Below are 20,485 nucleotides of genomic sequence, written 5' to 3'. Positions count from 1 at the left end.
CCGTCGGATGACGACGAATGGGGGTTTCGCTTAGAAAGCCAATCGACTTCGAGTACTACAAAACGAGCCAATGGCAAAGAAATGCCATGGGTCTGCGGAATTTGCATAGCGTAGCACCGCCCCACCTCGTGGGTATTTAAGGAGCTCGCTGGCAGCAAACCGGCATGTTTTCTTCGCTGAGGAGCCAAGACTGAGCTCAGGCGATCCCCGCGGCACAGCGGAAGTGGCAGACAGACGGAACGTCTCCGTTCCCTACTCAGGGAACGAGGGTTACATCCGTAACCGAGACGTTCCCTTTCGTTGTCACTCCGAGTTCCGTCGGATGACGACGAATGGGGATACCAGTCTAATCACGCCATTTCTCAGCTGTCTTCCAGTGCCCTGCGTAAATCTGAGATCCCTGTCGTGAGACTAGCACGGACGAAGGACTCCTATTTAACACAGGAATACCAAGGTACACTGGGGAGCATATCCCAGAACTTTAGGGAAGTATGCAATTACTGCCAACCCAGAGGGGGGGACTTAAGAATACACATATGACCCGAGGGATGCATATGGGGAATCACTGGGGTGTCCAGCCGCAGGTGGAATATTTCAACCCCAGGGGTGGCAAGGTGGCTTGCCAAGGGAAAGACACGTGCTCAGAGAGGCTTACAGTGGGAATACACATGTGGGGGTAGCTCCGGGAGGTACCATGCACACGGGAGGCACCTAGCCGACGCGCAGGCAAGAGACACTGGCGCCGACGTCAGGAGTGCTGGAGGAACTCAGGGCTTTCGGAGAAGCTCACCTGAGGAGAATATCGCACGTATCCAGTCCGTAGAGTGGAATGGCGAGCAAGCGAAGACACCTGAGCGGGTCCGGTACTAGCTGGTTGAAGCGAGTACATGAGAGGACACAGGCTCCACTCGGAGATTGTAGAATCTGGCGAATGTGTTAGGTGTCGCCCAGCCTGCAGCTCTGCAGATGTCTGTTAGCGAGGCGCCATGCGCTAGAGCCCAAGAGGATGCCACACTCCGGGTGGAGTGGGCAGTCACACCAAGGGGGCACGGTCGACCTTGCTGCTGGTATGCCAAAGCAATGGCGTCCACTATCCAGTGAGACAACCTTTGCTTGGAGAGAGCCTTTCCCTTCAGCTTCCCACCATAACAGACAAAGAGCTGGTCTGAGGTCCTGAAACACTGTGTTCTGTCTACATAGATGCGAAGAGCACGTACTGGACAGAGCAGTGCCAAGGCTGGGTCTGCCTCCTCCTGGGGCAGCGCTTGCAGGTTCACCACCTGGTCCCGAAAGGGAGTGGTAGGAACCTTGGGCACATATCCAAGCCGGGGTCTCAGGATCACGTGAGAGTACGCCGGCCCGAATTCCAGGCATGCTTCGTCAACGGAGAATGCGTGCAGGTCCCCTACCCTCTTAACGGAGGCCAATGCAGTCAGAAGCGCCGTCTTCATAGATAGGAAGTTTAGCTCGACTGACTGCAAAGGCTCAAAGGGAGCACTGCGCAGGGCAGTTAGGACCACTGCGAGGTCCCAAGAGGGTACGAGAGGAGGGCGAGGAGGATTCAGTCTCCTCGCTCCTCTCAGGAACCTTGTAACACTCTGCTTTTCAATTTTCTTTGTTGTCAACAGGTGTGTCACTACAAACGCACAAGGGGATCTTTTTAGAATGAAATCAATAATCAGAAAAATCATATACTTCAATCATAACACATTCTTGATGTCTTCCTTTATCAAATAACCATGCTCAAGCACAAATGCATGGAAATTAACGACCCACACCGTACCAAAACAAATCTTCAGACGGCGCTGAAAATCATTCAAAGGAAAAACCCATATCAACCCGTTCATTTGCTTGACGCGCTGAGCGCCGTATATAAAAAAACCCGTGCGTGTAACCCCACACTTTCCCCACTGTCCCAGTCCATAAACTTAACCCGAAAAGATTTTCAGGCTGGCCCAAGATCGCGCTACAGTCTTTCCAACCAAGATACAGTCAGTTCGCGAGACATAATCCTGTTGGCTGCGTGACAAAAAACGTAATCCACAACAAGGAAAAAATAGAGCGTTGAGTCTCTGGTGTTCCACTCCAATAAAAAAGAATGAGTCAGATCTCACCAGCTCTGTCGATCTTCGGGCAATGTTTACTCACACAGTTTCTCAAACGTGGGTTCAAGCATGTCCTTCTGCTGGAAACGCATCCCCGAGTAAACAGTCCAGGTGGTTAACATATTTTTTGTCCCATTAAAGCCATCTCTTGACGTATCGGTTGAAAAAATTCTCAAACCCTAAGGAAAAACAGCTTTAACTCTGTGACGCTGCAGTTAACAAAAACTGGCGCGCCTCTCTCTTCAAAACACATCACCACCATTAAAAAAGCTTAGGTGCGCCTTGTCCCGTAATCAAGGCCATCCGCAACCTTAAAGGGATATCCCCCATTATTACCAAAATACATAGTAGATACTTAGTATATTAACCAGGAATACATACGAACCATATACATGACATCCATCATTCATCATACATGAACATTACTCATAACCCATGTAATACGTTCTATGACACCATAACAGTTAATATTTTAAAGACACCTTTACATTAATGTGATAATGTTACAGATCCCCCCCCCCCCAGCTGGAGGTACCGGAGGCTGAACTCCAAAGTAGGGCTTCAGATTGACCACATTAACCGTGTCCATCTTTTTATTTTGATCATTCCACTGTACATGGTAGTTAATGGGGCCTAACTTTCTCATCACAGTGGCTGGTCCCGACCACTTGGGCGCAAGCTTCGATGAAAAGTTTTCCGATGCTCTAGAGAGCGGGTGAGTACGGACCCAGACCAGGTCTCCCACCATAAGTGGTGCATCTCTCCTGTGGGTATTGTAATACCTGGCTTGTCTGGACTGACATCCCTCAACTCTCTTCTTGACTTGATCATTCAGTTGTTTCTGTCTTTCCAGCAGGGTGTAAGGTGACTCTTGAGGAGTAGGAGGGGAACTAATGAGTCTCTCCAGGGGGCCTTTCAGGGACCTTCCGAGCGCCAGTTCTGCAGGGGTTCGACCCGTGGTCTCATGATATGCAGCATTGATGGCGAAACGGAACTCCCTGATCCACTGGTCCCAGTTCTTATGTTGGTTCCCCACGTAAGACGCGATCATTGTCTTAATGGTCCGATTGGACCGTTCAGTGAGGTTGGCTTGGGGGTGATAACTAGTGGTGAATTTCTGCTTCACTCCCCAGGTCTTACAGAGGTTACTCATTTCATGTCCGGTAAACTGTGCCCCCCGGTCCGACACCAACTCCCGTGGCACCCCAAAGCGAGTGAAGATTTCATCTTTCAGAACTGTCACAATTCGATGTGCCTTGCCATCTTTTAAAGGAAACATCTCCACCCACTTCGTGAAATAATCCACAAGGACGAGAAGGAAGGTGTTACCATTTTTACTGCGGGGAAAAGGCCCCATAAGGTCTATCCCCAGCTTTTCCCAGGGTTCTTCCACAGGAGTAGGCTGCATGAGGCCAACTGGCTTTTGATTTTCAGCCTTATAGACCTGGCAGATGGCACACACCTTGACGTAGCCCCAAACTTCCTTACGAATAGAAGGCCACCAAGCTACCTCAAGGATCCTCAGAAGTGTTTTCAACCTGCCCAGATGTCCGCTCAGAGGATGATCGTGAAAATAGGCCAAAAAAACAGGCACAAGAGATTTCGGAACGACCAGTTGATACTTGTCCCCCGTGTCCTTAACAGGAGACCGTCGATACAGGAGGCCGTGTAGTTTGGTGAAACCTATCCGGTCACACTTACTAAGATCGTCCGCCCCTTTGGCTAGGTTAGTGACCTCTGAATCTTCTTCTTGGGCTTCCCTTATTTCAAACAGGGAGGAAGGCAGATCAGAAGAAACATAAGCCTTCACTGCAGCATAGACGGCGGCAGATGAAGGAGGTATAACCGCTCGGGACAAAGCATCAGGCACGATGTTATGGAGTCCTTTCCTGTATTGGACTCTAAACCGAAACTGTTGGAGCCGCAGGATCCAGCGGGTCAGGCGAGAGGAGGTTTTTGGACAGTTGAAGGCCCAGGTCAAGGCAGCATGATCAGTATATATGGTGAACTCAATCCCCTCAAGATAGTGCCTCCACTTCTCAACTGCCCAAACAACTGCAAGACACTCCTTTTCAGAAGTGGAGTAATTGCACTCTGCCCCCCGCACTCCCCTGGATGCATAGGCGATCACCTTCTCCCCTTCCACTGTTTTCTGCACCAGCACAGCCCCCAATCCCACATCACTGGCGTCTGTGTGGATTTCAAATGGGATAGACATATCAGGTTGCATGAGGATAGGTGCATCCACCAGCGCCCTCTTCAACTGGTCAAAACTCTGCTGACATTCTTCTGACCAGACCCATTCCACGGTTTTCCTCTTCAGACGATTCAACGGGGCTGCCAGGTCTGCAAAATGATCGATAAATTTATGGTACCACCCAACAAGGCCTAAGAACCGCTGGAGGGTCTTGATGTTAGTGGGCTTGGGATACGCCATTACTGCACGTGTCTTTTCTGGATCCACCTGCACGCCCTTGTCCGAGACTACGTGGCCCAAGAACCTCAGCTCCTGCCGAAACAAGGCACACTTCTTGAGATTAAGTGTCAGTCCAGCCTTATTGAGCTTCCCTAGGACAGCGTGCAGATCCCGAAGATGCTGTTCATGTGTGGGTGAAAAGACTATAACATCATCTATGTACACACAGCAGAATTTCCCTCTAAGCTCCCCTAGGACTTTCTCCATCAATCGCTGGAATGTGGCTCCAGCATTTCTGAGCCCAAAAGGCATACACCGGAACTGATAGAGACCCATGGGCGTTATCACGGCCGTCTTGGCCTTACTATCTTCGGACATGGCGACCTGCCAATATCCCGACTTCAGGTCGAGAGTGCTGAAGAATGCAGCACCATGCATAGACTCCAGTAATTCATGGATGATAGGCATGGGGTAGGCGTCTGGATGGGTTTTTGCATTAAGCCGCCTAAAATCGACACAAAATCGAATGGACTCATCTGGCTTCTTAACTAAGACCACCGGAGCACCCCAGGGAGACTGTGACGGCTCAATAATGCCATCCTTGAGCATCTGTTCCACATGGTCAGCGATGATCTGCCGCTTAAAGGGTGAAACCCTATATGCCCTGCAGCGGACAGGCACCTCGTCAGTGGTGAAGATCCGATGTTCTTCAACCCTTGTCTTACCCAAGGTTCCAGAGCATACTCTTGGCCAGGCCTGGAATAGTTCCCTGACCTCTGAAGGGTGGTCTAGAAAGACAGGAGACACCATTCCTGATGATGGCAATGGATCCAAAGACCCCCGGTAAGGAACAGCTACATATAGGCTAGCATTAGAACAACCTTCAGCGTCCTGCTTCAATCTCCACTCCAGCGGGTGAGACAGAAAAGAATGGAAAGTATAACCCCTGGGGCCTTTCACCCCATAGGTCTGGTCTCCCATATTAAGGATGGTAGAAGTTTTCCTGAGGAAGTCCAAACCAAGGATGATAGGGAAAGCCAGGTGGTTGTCAGCCATAACGAACATCTCCATCGACCATATCATCTCATGCCATAAGTACACCATCTGTGTTTTCCCCACCGCACCATAGGTCTCCCCATACGGGCCACCATCTGTAACACTCTGCTTTTCAATTTTCTTTGTTGTCAACAGGTGTGTCACTACAAACGCACAAGGGGATCTTTTTAGAATGAAATCAATAATCAGAAAAATCATATACTTCAATCATAACACATTCTTGATGTCTTCCTTTATCAAATAACCATGCTCAAGCACAAATGCATGGAAATTAACGACCCACACCGTACCAAAACAAATCTTCAGACGGCGCTGAAAATCATTCAAAGGAAAAACCCATATCAACCCGTTCATTTGCTTGACGCGCTGAGCGCCGTATATAAAAAAACCCGTGCGTGTAACCCCACACTTTCCCCACTGTCCCAGTCCATAAACTTAACCCGAAAAGATTTTCAGGCTGGCCCAAGATCGCGCTACAGTCTTTCCAACCAAGATACAGTCAGTTCGCGAGACATAATCCTGTTGGCTGCGTGACAAAAAACGTAATCCACAACAAGGAAAAAATAGAGCGTTGAGTCTCTGGTGTTCCACTCCAATAAAAAAGAATGAGTCAGATCTCACCAGCTCTGTCGATCTTCGGGCAATGTTTACTCACACAGTTTCTCAAACGTGGGTTCAAGCATGTCCTTCTGCTGGAAACGCATCCCCGAGTAAACAGTCCAGGTGGTTAACATATTTTTTGTCCCATTAAAGCCATCTCTTGACGTATCGGTTGAAAAAATTCTCAAACCCTAAGGAAAAACAGCTTTAACTCTGTGACGCTGCAGTTAACAAAAACTGGCGCGCCTCTCTCTTCAAAACACATCACCACCATTAAAAAAGCTTAGGTGCGCCTTGTCCCGTAATCAAGGCCATCCGCAACCTTAAAGGGATATCCCCCATTATTACCAAAATACATAGTAGATACTTAGTATATTAACCAGGAATACATACGAACCATATACATGACATCCATCATTCATCATACATGAACATTACTCATAACCCATGTAATACGTTCTATGACACCATAACAGTTAATATTTTAAAGACACCTTTACATTAATGTGATAATGTTACAACCTGACGATCAGGTCATGCTTCCCCAAAGACTTACCTTCTATAAGGTCATGCTGTGCGGCAATAGCGGCGACATAGACCTTAAGGGTGGAGGGAGACAGCCTTCGCTCCAACCCTTCTTGAAGAAAGGAAAGCACAACACTGATCGAACAACTCCGGGGCTCTTCTCGGCGAGAAGAGCACCAGCTGACGAAGAGGTTCCACTTCAACGCGTAGAGGTGTCTCGTGGACGACGCTCTGGCGGAAGTGATGGTAGCCGCCACCGCTGGTGGCAGGGTACTCAAACCTGCCTCGTCCCATCCAGGAGCCACACGTGGAGGTTCCAAAGATCGGGACGAGGGTGCCATAGGGTGCCCCGTCCCTGAGAAAGGAGGTCCTTCCTCAGAGGAATTGGCCAAGGAGGTGCTGTCGCAAGGAGTACAAGTTCGGAGAACCAGGTCCGGGTGGGCCAGTACGGCGCTACCAAGGTGACCTGCTCCTCGTCCTCCCTGACCTTGCGCAGGGTACTTGCGGCCCCGCGGCCAGCTGTGCGCCAGTGCATCCGTGCCGAGCGTGCCCTCGGTCAGGGAATAATACAGGGCGCAATGGGTCGAGTCGTGAGAGGCAAACAGATCTATCTGTGCGTCCCCGAACTGGTCCCAAATCAGCTGAACCGACTGGGGATGGAGTCGCCAATCTCCCGGGAGGGGCTGAAACCGTGAGAGCTCGTCGGCTGCACAGTTCAGAGCTCCTGGAATATAGATGGCACGAAGCGACATCAGATGCTTCTGACTCCAAAATAGGAGGTGGCGGGCGAGTTGCGACATACGGCGAGAGCGCAGACCACCTTGACGGTTGATGTACGCTACAGTCGCGGTATTGTCTGATCGGACTAGTACATGCTGGCCCGAGAGCACGGCTCGGAAGCGGCGCAGGGCGAGCTGTACAGCCAGCAACTCGAGGCAATTGATGTGCCATAAGCGGTGGGGTCCTATCCAGGAGCCCGCGGCAGCACGTCCATTGCACATGGCACCCCAGCCCGTGGTGGAGGCATCTGTCGTTACAACAACATGCCGAGAAGCTCGTTCCAGAGGCACTCCTGCCCGTAGAAAGCTGAGGTTCCCCCACGGGGTGAAGGTCTGACGGCAGGTCGGAGTAACTGGTACTCGGAGCGTGCCGTGTTGCCATGCCCACCTCGGGACTCGGTCGCGAAGCCAAAGCTGAAGCGGTCTCATATGAAGCAATCCGAGCGGCGTTGCCGCGGCTGCAGATGCCATATGCCCCAGGAGCCTCTGAAAAAGTTTCAGTGGAACCGCACTCTTGCCCTCGAACTGTCTCAGGCAAGTCAGCAGTGACTGCGCGCGCTCGCTCGTAAGCTGCGCGGACATGGCGACCGAGTCGATCTCCATACCGAGAAAAGAGATCCTCTGCGCGGGGCAAAGTTTGCTCTTCTCCCAGTTGACCCGAAGGCCCAAACGGGCTACATGGCGGAGTACCAAGTCCCTGTGTTCGCAAAGCTGATCTCGAGAGTGAGCTAGAATCAGCCAGTCGTCGAGATAGTTCAGAATGCGAACCCCGTGTTCCCGGAGGGGAACAAGGGCTGCCTCGACGACCTTCGTAAAGACGCGAGGGGACAGGGCTAGCCCGAATGGGAGAACTGCGTACTGATATGCCTGACCCTCGAAAGCAAACCGAAGGAACGGTCTGTGTCGAGGGAGAATGGAGACATGAAAGTAGGCGTCCTTCAGGTCGATCGCTGCAAACCAATCCTGGTGCCGCACACATTCGAAAACGCGTTTGGCGGTGAGCATCTTGAACGGCAGCCTGTGAAGGGAGCGGTTCAGAACGCGCAGGTCCAGGATTGGCCGTAACCCACCGGTTTTCTTCGGGACAATGAAATACGGGCTGTAGAAGCCGGTCTTCATTTCGGCTGGAGGGACAGTCTCGATCGCACCCTTCGCCAGCAGGGTAGCAACCTCCGCTCTCATGATAGGGGCATTGCCACCGACCAAAGTGGAGCGGACTCCCCTGAAGCGGGGAGGAGACCGTGCGAACTGAATCGCGTAGCCGAGCCTGATCGTTCGTGCGACCCAGCGGGACAGGTTGGGAAGCTCTAGCCAGGCTCCCAAGGACTGAACCAGCGGGGTCATGCGAACCACAGACTTCCCGTCGGTGGGGCAGCGAGGCGGTATGACTGACCCAGACGTGGACGGCATAGCGGCCCGATGTGGGGGTGCAGTCATGAACCGCGCCCTGACAGAGGAGACCAGGGAAGGACGAACGTTCCACGGGGGTCTGCTCTGCCAGGGGTCTGGCGACAGAGGGGGATGAGAGCGGCACGGTCCGGGGACAGCGCGCACTGTCATCCGGCTCTGGGACAGAGGAGGACGAGGGGTGCACGGCCCGGGGGCGGCGCACCGTGTCGTCCAAGAACTCTGTATTCTCAGGGATGAATGTGTCACTTCTCTCAAGATTCTCCCCCGGCCCTCCACCGGGGGAAGGAGTGGTCCTGCTACCACCTCCTGAGAAGTGTACATCATCCCTGAGCAGCCCGTCTCAGGAGCGCCGCTTGACCCGGCATTTAGCGGGGGGCGGGACTGGAGAGGGCTGGGGCGCCTTCCTACGGCCTCCTCCGCGACCGGGCCCGGGTGAAGGCTGCTGCTTGGGCCGGGCGGGAGGGGTGGGAGCCGTAGGAGGGCGCCCTCGGCGGGAAACAGACTGAGTATTCTGCCCGGTCGGCTGAGTGGAGGCAGCAGCGGGCCGTCGGGGCAGAATGTGCTTAATAGCCTCAGTCTGTTTCTGGGCAGTCGAGAACTGTTGGGCAAAATCCTCGACTGCACCGCCGAAAAGGCCATCTTGCGATATGGGGGTGTCGAGCAGCCGGGACCGCTCGGCATCCTCCACATCAGCAAGATTAAGCCAGAGGTGTCTCTCCTGGACCACGGCTGTGGACATCACCAAACCCAGGGAGCGTGCGGTCACCTTCGTCGCTCGGAGAGCAAGGTCGGTGGCGGCGCGCAGCTCATTGAAGAGCCCCGGGTCTGTCCTGCCCTCGTGCATGTCCCTGAGCATCTGGGCCTGGTAGACCTGCAGAATGGCCATGGCATGCAAAGAGGCGGCTGCCTGTCCCGCAGCTCTGTAGGACTTCGCCACTAACGCAGACGAGTACATACAGGCTTTGGATGGGTGCTTAGGCTCACCACGAGAAGAAGCGCTCTGAGGACACAGTTGCATCGCAACAGAGCGTTCAACCGGGGGGAGCCCAGTGTACCCACGGGCAGCGGCCTCATCGAGGGGAGGAAAGGCGGATGAAATCAGCGAGCGGTCACGGGAAGACATGGGAGTCTTCCAGGACTTCGAGATCTCATCATGCACGTCCGGGAAGAAAGGTATCGGGGCCTGACGCGGACGGGGGTCCGCAGCCTGACCCAAATACCAGTCATCCAGCCGCGAGCGCTCGGGGCAGGGCGGAGGGTTCCACTCTAACCCGATGCTCGCGGCGGCTCGAGACAGCATGGCCGTCATCTCTGGATCAGACTCTAGCACAACTGTATTCACACCCGAAGGTGGCAGCTGTGATGAGTCTTCACTTCCAGAAGACTCAGACCCACCTTGTGATGCTGCGATAGACATCGCGTCATCCTCTGGAGCGTCAAAGGAAACCCGCGGGACACCCGAAGATGATCCCGCCGGAATCCCCCGAACACTCACGGGTTGCAGCACTGGAGAGGATGCGGCTGGGCACGGACTGATAGTCGGCGCTTTGTTCCAAACCGTCATCCTCAGATCACCCTGGCCACCAGCCGAAGTACTAGCTCTATTTCTAGAGTCAGTAGATCGGGGTGTGGATGAGGGGACCCTCACTCTTGCGAGATCACCGAGTCTTGATCGTAATGCTGCGATGGTCATGTTCCCACAGAGAGAACATGAGTCATCCACGAGTGCTGCTCTAGCGTGATAAACGCCCAAACACACTATGCACCACTCGTGCCCATCAGAGTCATCAACGAGTCTACCGCAACCAGAAGTGCACGGGCGAGGCATCTTTAAAAAGACGTGCCGCGTGCAAGCTCTTTTGTGAGAAAAAGAAACTCTGACTGTGTTGAAGCGCCCGGGGAGAAACACACTCGCTGTCGAATCACGGACAGAAAAGCAGGAAGCGCGTCCTCGCCGGAGATCGCCGTCACACCAACACCAGAGAATCTCGCTCGTCTGCAGAACTGACAGTACAGGAATGGCTTGTGGAGCGAAGGATCACCTTGGCTCCGAAGCGAAAACATGCCGGTTTGCTGCCAGCGAGCTCCTTAAATACCCACGAGGTGGGGCGGTGCTACGCTATGCAAATTCCGCAGACCCATGACATTTCTTTGCCATTGGCTCGTTTTGTAGTACTCGAAGTCGATTGGCTTTCTAAGCGAAACCCCCATTCGTCGTCATCCGACGGAACTCGGAGTGACAACGAAAGGGAACCATGTCTTTCTTTCTTCAGTAGAAAAGAAATTAAGGTTTTTTATGAAAACATTCCAGGATTTTTCTCCACATAATGCACTAAAATGGGACCCAAACGGTTCAAGGTCCAAATGACAGTTTCAGTGCAGCTTCAAAGGGCTTTAAACGATACCAGACGATGAATAAGGGTCTAATCTAGCGAAATGATCAGTCATTTCAAAAATAAATAAAAAAGTTGAAGTTTTATAAGCACAAATGCTCGCCTTGCTCGATTCAATGTGTTGTGTAAATTTAAATGTAAGCCTAAATAGCCTATAACTAATCAAATCGCACTATGTCACTATATCACCAAAATCCGCTATCTCAAAATCAAACTCCTCTCACAAAAACCCACGAGGTCAATATGCGTTGATTTCACTTTTATACAGATGTGCGATTGTGTGGTCTGTTCCCGACCGTGTCAATCAAACGCTGATTCAGCAGATCACACCTGATGAAACATTGAAACACTTCGAGGCTTCGTTTGGCCATAGTCACGTGACATGGGTGTTTTGAATCACGCTTCGGATCAGTGTTTCGAAACATCTGCGCTTCGGGATCTCGCAAAGCTTCGGAACGACTGTTTCGTGTCAGCCATCCCTAGTGATCTTAGTCTTGCCTTGTCCTTTATGTTTCCCTGTGTTCTGATTCTTGCCTGTGTCCTGGATTCACCCTAAGCCTAGCCCTTTGGACTCTGTTTGTACCTCGTTTGGATTTTTGCTGTTTCCCTGGATTATCTGTCTTTGCCTTGCCCCCGTTGGATATTGTTCGCCGATCGTCTACCCACGCTTGCCCTAAGGATTACTCTGTGTCATGCCTCTGCCATACCTGTCTTGTTCGCCCCGTTACACATTCTGAATTTTGATTTTTAAATACATTACAGGATTTTTAGACACACGCAGATGTCAAGAATCAACATATGAATCTCAACAATAGTGACTTGCTTCATGCCGCGATGCATGCTGGGAGACAGCCATAGTATAAAACTCATGGTTCCCAGCATGCATTGCGGCATGAAGCATGTCACACCAGACAACTCTATATAGTATGATATTGGACTTATTTTGATACTTTTTACATATATTTTCTCCAACAGCCCAAGCATGCATACAGGCCTATATAATGATTTGTAAAACAAATGTATAATTTATAATCAGCTGCATATTGGACTGCTTTGAGGCAATCTACATTGTTAAAAGCGCTATATAAATGAGGATGACTTGACTTAACACACGACTCTCACTGTTTATACTGAACATGTCATTGAATATGCATAAGTGCGCTAATTACACACACCATAAAAGTCCATGAAATGAAACTAAAACAACAACTCAATGTGACAATCATCCTGTAGAATATGACCGTCATATGTTGATGAGTGAACACTGAAGATAACTCTAGCATTACGCACTGAAAAGCACTGATGTGAGAAAGACAGTGATGATGTACCTTTAGAAACGTGTGTGTTTATAGTTGAGGGATCCTGAGAGTGTGTGATGTGGACTGGATTCACTGCTGTCGTTGAATCAGCTTGAGCTGTGAAGATCAATGTTAGTTCAGATGATTAATACTGTACAATATGACCATCATATTCTAACTTTGATCATCACATCACATAAAGAGTGAACAGTTGGACTGTTACTTCACTGCAGTTCATTAGTTTGAAGCAATGCTTTGAGTTCCTCTTCTGTGAGAGTCAGAGAAGCTTTTGTTCCCTCAGTTTGTTCTGGTTCAGTGATACTGATAGACCTCAGTGTTCCTGACATTATGAGGCTCTTCTAACACTGTTTTCTCACCTGAATACTTGACAGTGTATCTGACTGAGGTCTGGAGTTGCTTTCTCTGAGTAAGCTGACATCTCCACTCTCTGTTGGCATCTTCATTCAGGAGTGTTGTAGTCAGAGTGATGAGACAGTGATCTGGAGATGATGGATATGATGATGATGATGATGATGATGATAATATCTGATATCTGGAGTCTGTCTTCAGATCAACACCAGCCTGATTCACCCACAACAGCTCAACTCCCACATAACGGACCAAATAATCACAGGAGACTGAATACAACTGACAGGAGAGAGTCACAGAGCGGCCTGGACTGATCTCAGTCTGTGAGGATGAAGATGATGATGAAGACACTGAAACTGAACACAAATCACAGACTCTTCGATCATCATCTGAGTTTAAAGGGAGAATCTGTCCTTTTTAAATTGACCACATAATCATAAACTCACCATGAAGAACATGCAGATAAACACGTGCACCAGTTCCTTGTTGTTCTCCATTCTCATATCGTCGGCAGCTGTAATATCCATAATCTTCTCCTGTGACGTTCTTGATGTTCAGAGAGCAGTCAGACTCCAGACTCAGTCTCTCATGTCTCTCTGTGTCTTTATTCTTTATCCCTCCAGTAATCAGTTCAACTCCTGCTGAATCTCTCAAGCTGTTAGAGTAGATCCATGATGTTGATTTGCAGTCAGAAAGAGCATTATTACAGGACAGAGAGACATTTACACCAGAACTGATGAACACTCGATCCGCTACACTGGTGCCTGAAACACAGTATATCTCAGTGATCATTATGATAAAAACAGAAGTTAAATCATGATATTTTCCTCACTGTTGCTCTCGACTGCATCTGAGAGTGTTAAAGCTCTGTTGTAAAGCCCCAGTTTCGGCTGCTCTGAGTTCGATCGCTCTTTGAGTTGTAAGTTGATGCGAGCGCGGATACATGGAGTTACTGGAGCAGTTTTGCTTCTAGACGGCGAGGATGTGGACCATCAGTGCTTTTTCTCCCGTAAGTCTGATAAACATCAAGGGAATTACTCGACAGTTGAAAAGGAAACTTTGGCGTTGTTGTTTTTCTTGCAGTTCTGTGAAGTTTCCTTAGGCTCTTCCATCCGGCCCACTATTGTCTATAGCGATCACAACTCCCTTGTTTTACTTTCCCGTATGTATAATGCTAATCAACGGCTGATGCGTTGGGCTTTATTAGTACAGAGTTATAACCTTGAAAAACAATACCTGCTCCGGTTTCATTTATTTGTACTTTATTTGGTTATTACTTATAAGCTTTGTTAGTGTGTTAAGATTATCATGTGAAACCAAATTACTTTACTTTCCTTTATTATTGAGTATTAGAGAGCGGTAACGCTGGATAGAGGAAAAGGGAAGTTATGTCACGTGACGTACATCGGACACACTTAGTTCTCATTTATTTAGTTTAGAGTTTAGGTTTAGGGCCAGAGATGGGCACAAATACATCAAAAAGTATTTAATTACAAATTACAAATACTTACTTATCAAATGTATTTAAATAAAATACAAAATACTGCTGTGAAAAAAGTATTTAATTAAAATGGAAGTAATTTGTAATTTGTAATTTGAAAATACAAACAAACTGTAGAGTCTTGTGTAGTGTGAGAGTAAGTGTGGAGTTAGATACATGTCAGAGTAGAGAATATCGGAATATCATCGTTTAGTGCAGAAGATGCACTTTTAACGTACATGTTGCCACAAACTCTCATAATAAAAGATCATTACGCCTATAATACTTATTTGTATAATATTACACAAAAACTAGTTAACGCTGCTGTGAGGAGGTTTCTAATACCCCGTCTGTGACAAAGTTGACATCTTTCTCTCTTCCGACTGCCATTATCAATCTATCTATTTTTTTTTTACTCTTTTTGAAAGTTGTGAAAACACTGTTGTGGCGTTTTTCTTTTGCTATTTGAGCAATTGGGAACACAAAAAATATATTTAATGTAGTCTCTCATTCACTGCTATAAAAGTTTACCCAACTATGACGCCTTCCACTTCTGAGAAACCCGGAAATGTGAACAGGGTCAATAGGATGTGTCAGATCAAGTGATAAAAGTGCATCTATCCATCATAAAAGTGCATCTATCCATCAAAAAAGTGCATCTATCCATCATAAAAGTGCATCTATCCATCATAAAAGTGCATCTGTCCATCATAAAAGTGCATCTATCCATCATAAAGTGCATCTGTCCATCATAAAAGTGCATATATCCATCATAAAAGTGCATCTATCCATCAAAAAAGTGCATCTATCCATCATAAAAGTGCATCTATCCATCATAAAAGTGCATCTGTCCATCATAAAAGTGCATCTATCCATCATAAAAGTGCATCTGTCCATCATAAAAGTGCATATATCCATCATAAAAGTCCATCTGTCCATCATAAAAGTGCATCTGTCCATCATAAAAGTGCATCTATCCATCATAAAAGTGCATATATCCATCATAAAAGTGCATCTGTCCATCATAAAAGTGCATCTATCCATCATAAAAGTGCATCTGTCCATCATAAAAGTGCATCTGTCCATCATAAAAGTGCATCTATCCATCATAAAAGTGCATCTGTCCATCATAAAAGTGCATCTATCCATCATAAAGTGCATCTGTCCATCATAAAAGTGCATCTATCCATCATAAAAGTGCATCTGTCCATCATAAAAGTGCATCTGTCCATCATAAAAGTGCATCTGTCCATCATAAAAGTGCATCTGTCCATGATAAAAGTGCATCTATCCATCATAAAAGTGCATCTGTCCATGATAAAAGTGCATCTATCCATCATAAAAGTGCATCTATCCATCATAAAAGTGCATCTGTCCATCATAAAAGTGCATCTATCCATCATAAAAGTGCATCTATCCATCATAAAAGTGCATCTGTCCATCATAAAAGTGCATCTATCCATCATAAAAGTGCATCTATCCATCATAAAAGTGCATCTGTCCATCATAAAAGTGCATCTATCCATCATAAAAGTGCATCTGTCCATCATAAAAGTGCATCTGTCCATCATAAAAGTGCATCTGTCCATCATAAAAGTGCATCTATCCATCATAAAAGTGCATCTGTCCATCATAAAAGTGCATCTATCCATCATAAAAGTGCATCTATCCATCATAAAAGTGCATCTATCCATCATAAAAGTGCATCTGTCCATCATAAAAGTGCATCTATCTATCATAAAAGTGCATCTATCCATCATAAAAGTGCATCCGTCCATCATAAAAGTGCATCTATCCATCATAAAAGTGCATCTGTCCATCATAAAAGTGCATCTGTCCATCATAAAAGTGCATCTATCCATCATAAAAGTGCATCTGTCCATCATAAAAGTGCATCTGTCCATCATAAAAGTGCATCTATCCATCATACAAGTGCATCTGTCCATCATAAAAGTGCATCTGTCCATCATAAAAGTGCATCTATCCATCATAAAAGTGCATCCATCCATGATAAAAGTGCATCTGTCCATCATAAAAGTGCATCTGTCCATCATAAAAGTGCATCTGTCCATCATAAAAGTGCATCTGTCCATCATAAAAGTGCATCATAATAATTTTCATTATTGGGTGAACTATCCCTTTAAGTCTGGTGATGAAAGTTAATATATGTGAATTTTAGTATTTGAAGTATTTTAAATACAAATTACAGTCTCTCTAAGTATTAAATTACAAATTACATTTCATTTATTTTTGTTAAGGAAAATACAAATGACAAAATACTCAAAAGTAATTAAATACGTATTTCAAATACATAATTAAAATACTGCCCATCTCTGTTTAGGGGCATGTGCCATTCGCTGTCATTTTTCTTTTGATAGATAGAGTAGGGAAGTGTATGACGTCTCTGTAGGATTGAAAATAATCCAAGACATTTGAAATTAACAAAGACACATGCTTTACTGTGTTCCACCCCTTCTTTCAACCACAAGGACCATTTGGAGTTCCCAAAGACACAGAGCGGCTGATAGTGATCAAGGCCTGTAGGCCAAGATTTGTGTACTTTGGGGGTCTATGAATTGTCACACCTTTAGAACAATGGGGGAAGTGTAATTATCTGATTGGTCAGTTTGAATGTCTCACATTTGGGTTTTAGTCACATGGTCAGGGAAAGGATAAAAGAAGACTGTAACTGTTGCTCTGTCTTTTTTAATGCTCTGGCTCTCTCCCTTTGCCTCCTCTTTTCTCTCTCTCTCTCTCTCTCTCTCTCTCTCTCTCTCTCTCTCTCTCTCTCTCTCTCTCTCTCTCTCTCTCTCTGGTAATATTTGACATGCTAGGTAAGATTATTGGTATAAGTTATCATCATCTCATACATCTATTTTGTAACTATTTTAAGTGTAACCATAACCATTTTTTGTTATTAAACCTTTTCAATTACAACTAATGTGCTAAATAGTTTTGATTTGGTATTGACTTTTATGTGCTATCTATTGCAATACAATACTGTCACTCTCTATAGCAACGCTCTCCCACATATGAAGCTATTGTTACTGCGCTTATTTCCGTCGTTGGTATAAGTGGCAGTGGGTGGAATAGACAAGAAATGTACAGTTTTCTACCATCTTGCTAATAACGTTTCTTTAGTCATTCGGCAGTCTTGCAGCCTGAACCCCTGCAGAAAATCCACCCTTACATCTCGAATGTTGAAGACTTTTCTTTCTACATTTTTCTTTTGATAGATAGAGTAGGGAAGTGTATGACGTCTTGGATGTTGAAGACTTTTCTTTCTACATTTTTCTTTTGTATTAGGTAGGGTTAGTTGAAACGAGTGAGAAATATCCTTTTTGTTTAATTATTTTTCTTTGTGTTGGCACCGTCCAGTTTTCCCTTTTTCCTCCCCAGATCGCTTCATTTTTCTTCTTTCTTATCATTGCACATAATACATTTGTTCCCCTGTTCTCCTGCTGTTTCTCGGTGGTCTTATTCACTCTCTCAGTATTTAATGGTAACAATTGCTAATGGGAGGCCTAATGTTCCCCTTCTAATTCCCTAGACTTTTAAAATCCGTGAAGGGTCGTAACACTCACTTAAAGCAAACAACACACTCTCCAGAATAAACTATTAGTGTTTATCAGAGAGCTGTTCAAATCACTGACACACTCTTAATATGAAGATCATTCTTCATCATCAGATGTTTGAGTGACACTATGTCCAGTATCAGGAATAATACAGTATGATCTGTGTGTATCAATACACAACTCTGAGATCACAGCGTGAATGTGTGCAAGAATAAACTGAGCATGTTCAAATGAACTCTTTCCAGACTAATTCCACTAAATGTGTTTAGAGAAAATACAGATTTCTTTACCTGTGAGAAGTGAAGAGAGAACGATCAGTCCCAGCAGACACAGATCACACTTATCAGCCATTTCTGTTTCTGAAGAACACCAACGGAGACCTCCTGCTTAACTTCTTTGCTCAACAAGAGCTATGTCTCACGAACACCTTCTTCATTATATATAGTTACAGCTCCTCCTTTAAACATCATCAACAAGTGTTGCTCTACGTGTGTGTGTGTGTGTGTGTGTGTGTGTGCGTGTGTGTGTGTTCTAACCGACTCTGAGAATTGTTTTCCCCCGAGTAGATTATCGGATTCGTATATTTCCACAAGTTTGCGTCAGAGTTTAGTGACGACTAATATCTGATATCAGATTCAAGTGTACTTGAATGAGGAGACGGGTAGTTTCCGTCTAGAATCAGCTAATGCTGTTTGATCTAGATTTGGGTACGTCTAAATACCTCTGTTCTAATTTAATGTTACTTTAGATAAGTGCACGCTACTAAAGTAAGTTATTGAATTAAGTTCCTGAGGTGGCATTCAAGGGGGCTGTGTATGTCTTCGATTATGTACGTGTGAATTACGGCAAATCCCAGGCATTCAGCCAATTACCTCTGTTTTGATAATCGGAAACTGACGAGATTGTGCCGGAGACCTGGTGAGGAACTCGAAGTGATATATTTTCCTGATCTGAGCGGATAAAATATAATCAGAGTTTAAAGAATAAACAAACCTTCGCTAACGTTTAATGAGTTTCTACACATGGATTATAATGTTCTGCTTTACTCTCTTCAGCCCTGAGAAATAGATCAGATCCAGACTCCTTTATCAACACTACAAACACCAAACGCCAGTGATTTTCCCTTTCCCTGTGACACAGGCTGAGCTGTTTAAAGCACTTCAGAGAAGCTTTAAGAGGCGGTTGTGTGTGTCATTATGAAAGTCAGTGTGTGTCATCGGCACCATGTTCTGAAGATACGGTCAAAAATATAGAATGAAATGTAAAAAATAATAATATCTTTAAATATTTCCTTTTGTAATGAAACTGGTCTTGATAGATTTCTTGAGTCACACCGAGAACAAAGATACCAATCATGCCGTAGTCGGACCGAACCTGCTGTCCACAGTAATGGTGTTTCAGAAGCGTGTCATCGCTGGCGTTGAGAACTCGGTTAGTTTGACCGCACTGTTAAACACACACACACACACAACATCATCTCTGAACCCAGTTTAGGCGGACGGATGTGAACTCTCACACATTCAGAAAACACTTCCTCTTCTTTTCTACTGAATTGCTCAACTTTTTCCTGTCCAAGAAATGTTTGCTATAGTTGCTGAAAACCATTTACAATTTCACTGCTAATTTGATCACAGTAAATTTGAAACCCGGAAATCAACACCAATAGAGTTAATTTCAACACTTTAAAAGTGTATATTTGGGAACCACCCACAAAGTGTTAGTTCAACACTTTCAAAAGTGTTGCCTCTCGCAACACCGACACAGTGTTACAATGTGAACACTAAGAGTGTAAAATATTAACACCAATGCAGACAACAACACTGTTACAGAGCACTTAAAATACACTGTTCTGGTGTTGACCCCATCCTGGTGTTGATAGAACACCTTTTTACAAATAAACACTGTTTTTCTTATTAAGGTTCTGCATTACCTACTTTAAAGAAATGTAAAATAAGATGACAAATCATGTAATCTGAAAAGAATAAATTCACTTTGAATTAAACACATCACTCAAAATATATTACTCTTTCAAAACTTTATTTCAAAACAATCCAGAAAGTTAAATTGTAACCTTATGTCTGGGATTATAGTAGAATTCTGTATTCATTGTAAAGTTAAAAATTAAGGCAAAATGCAAACAGTGGTTTTAACAAACTAGTTTATTAACGAACAAGCCCCTTTACATCATAGGTTAACTTTTAAAATAAATGAAGGCACAATATAGGCATTTCTGTCATCAGAATTATATGAAAGCTGCTTATCAAATGGTCTGTAATACTTCAAGTCCTGTACATGTCAGTGAATGTAAGTCCTGTGTCAGTGAAGTTGATTCAGTCCCTTCGACTTAACAACAGTACAGCAACAACATTCAGCAGATGAAAAACATTTGCAAGATATGAGTGGATCAGTTGTGTCCAGTTGCTAACAGTAAAGTTCAGTGCATAGTTGTTTCACAGAGCAGGAAAGGCTGTGCAGATCC

General features: G+C 46.0%; 1 protein-coding gene across 1 annotated transcript in view; it reads right to left on the bottom strand.

The window, feature by feature from the left end:
* Window positions 1–18,357, bottom strand: part of LOC130105990 (uncharacterized) — a 30,336-nt gene extending 11,979 nt beyond the window's left edge. Inside the window, exons 1-4 of the mRNA XM_056272192.1 lie at window positions 18,297–18,357; window positions 13,398–13,715; window positions 12,960–13,307; window positions 12,613–12,699 (exon numbers count right to left, since the gene is read on the bottom strand). Coding sequence (XP_056128167.1) covers window positions 12,613–12,699; window positions 12,960–13,307; window positions 13,398–13,715; window positions 18,297–18,357 — 814 coding nt within the window. The remainder of the gene's footprint in view (window positions 1–12,612; window positions 12,700–12,959; window positions 13,308–13,397; window positions 13,716–18,296) is intronic.
* Window positions 18,358–20,485: the final 2,128 nt, after the last annotated feature.

This window comes from Rhinichthys klamathensis, unplaced genomic scaffold (assembly GCF_029890125.1).
Source record: "Rhinichthys klamathensis goyatoka isolate OS25496 unplaced genomic scaffold, OSU_Roscu_1.1 h1tg000331l_1, whole genome shotgun sequence".
NCBI lineage: Eukaryota > Metazoa > Chordata > Actinopteri > Cypriniformes > Leuciscidae > Rhinichthys > Rhinichthys klamathensis.
The sequence above is the reverse complement of the archived record's forward strand: the minus strand, read 5'-3'. Positions and strand labels throughout refer to the sequence as shown.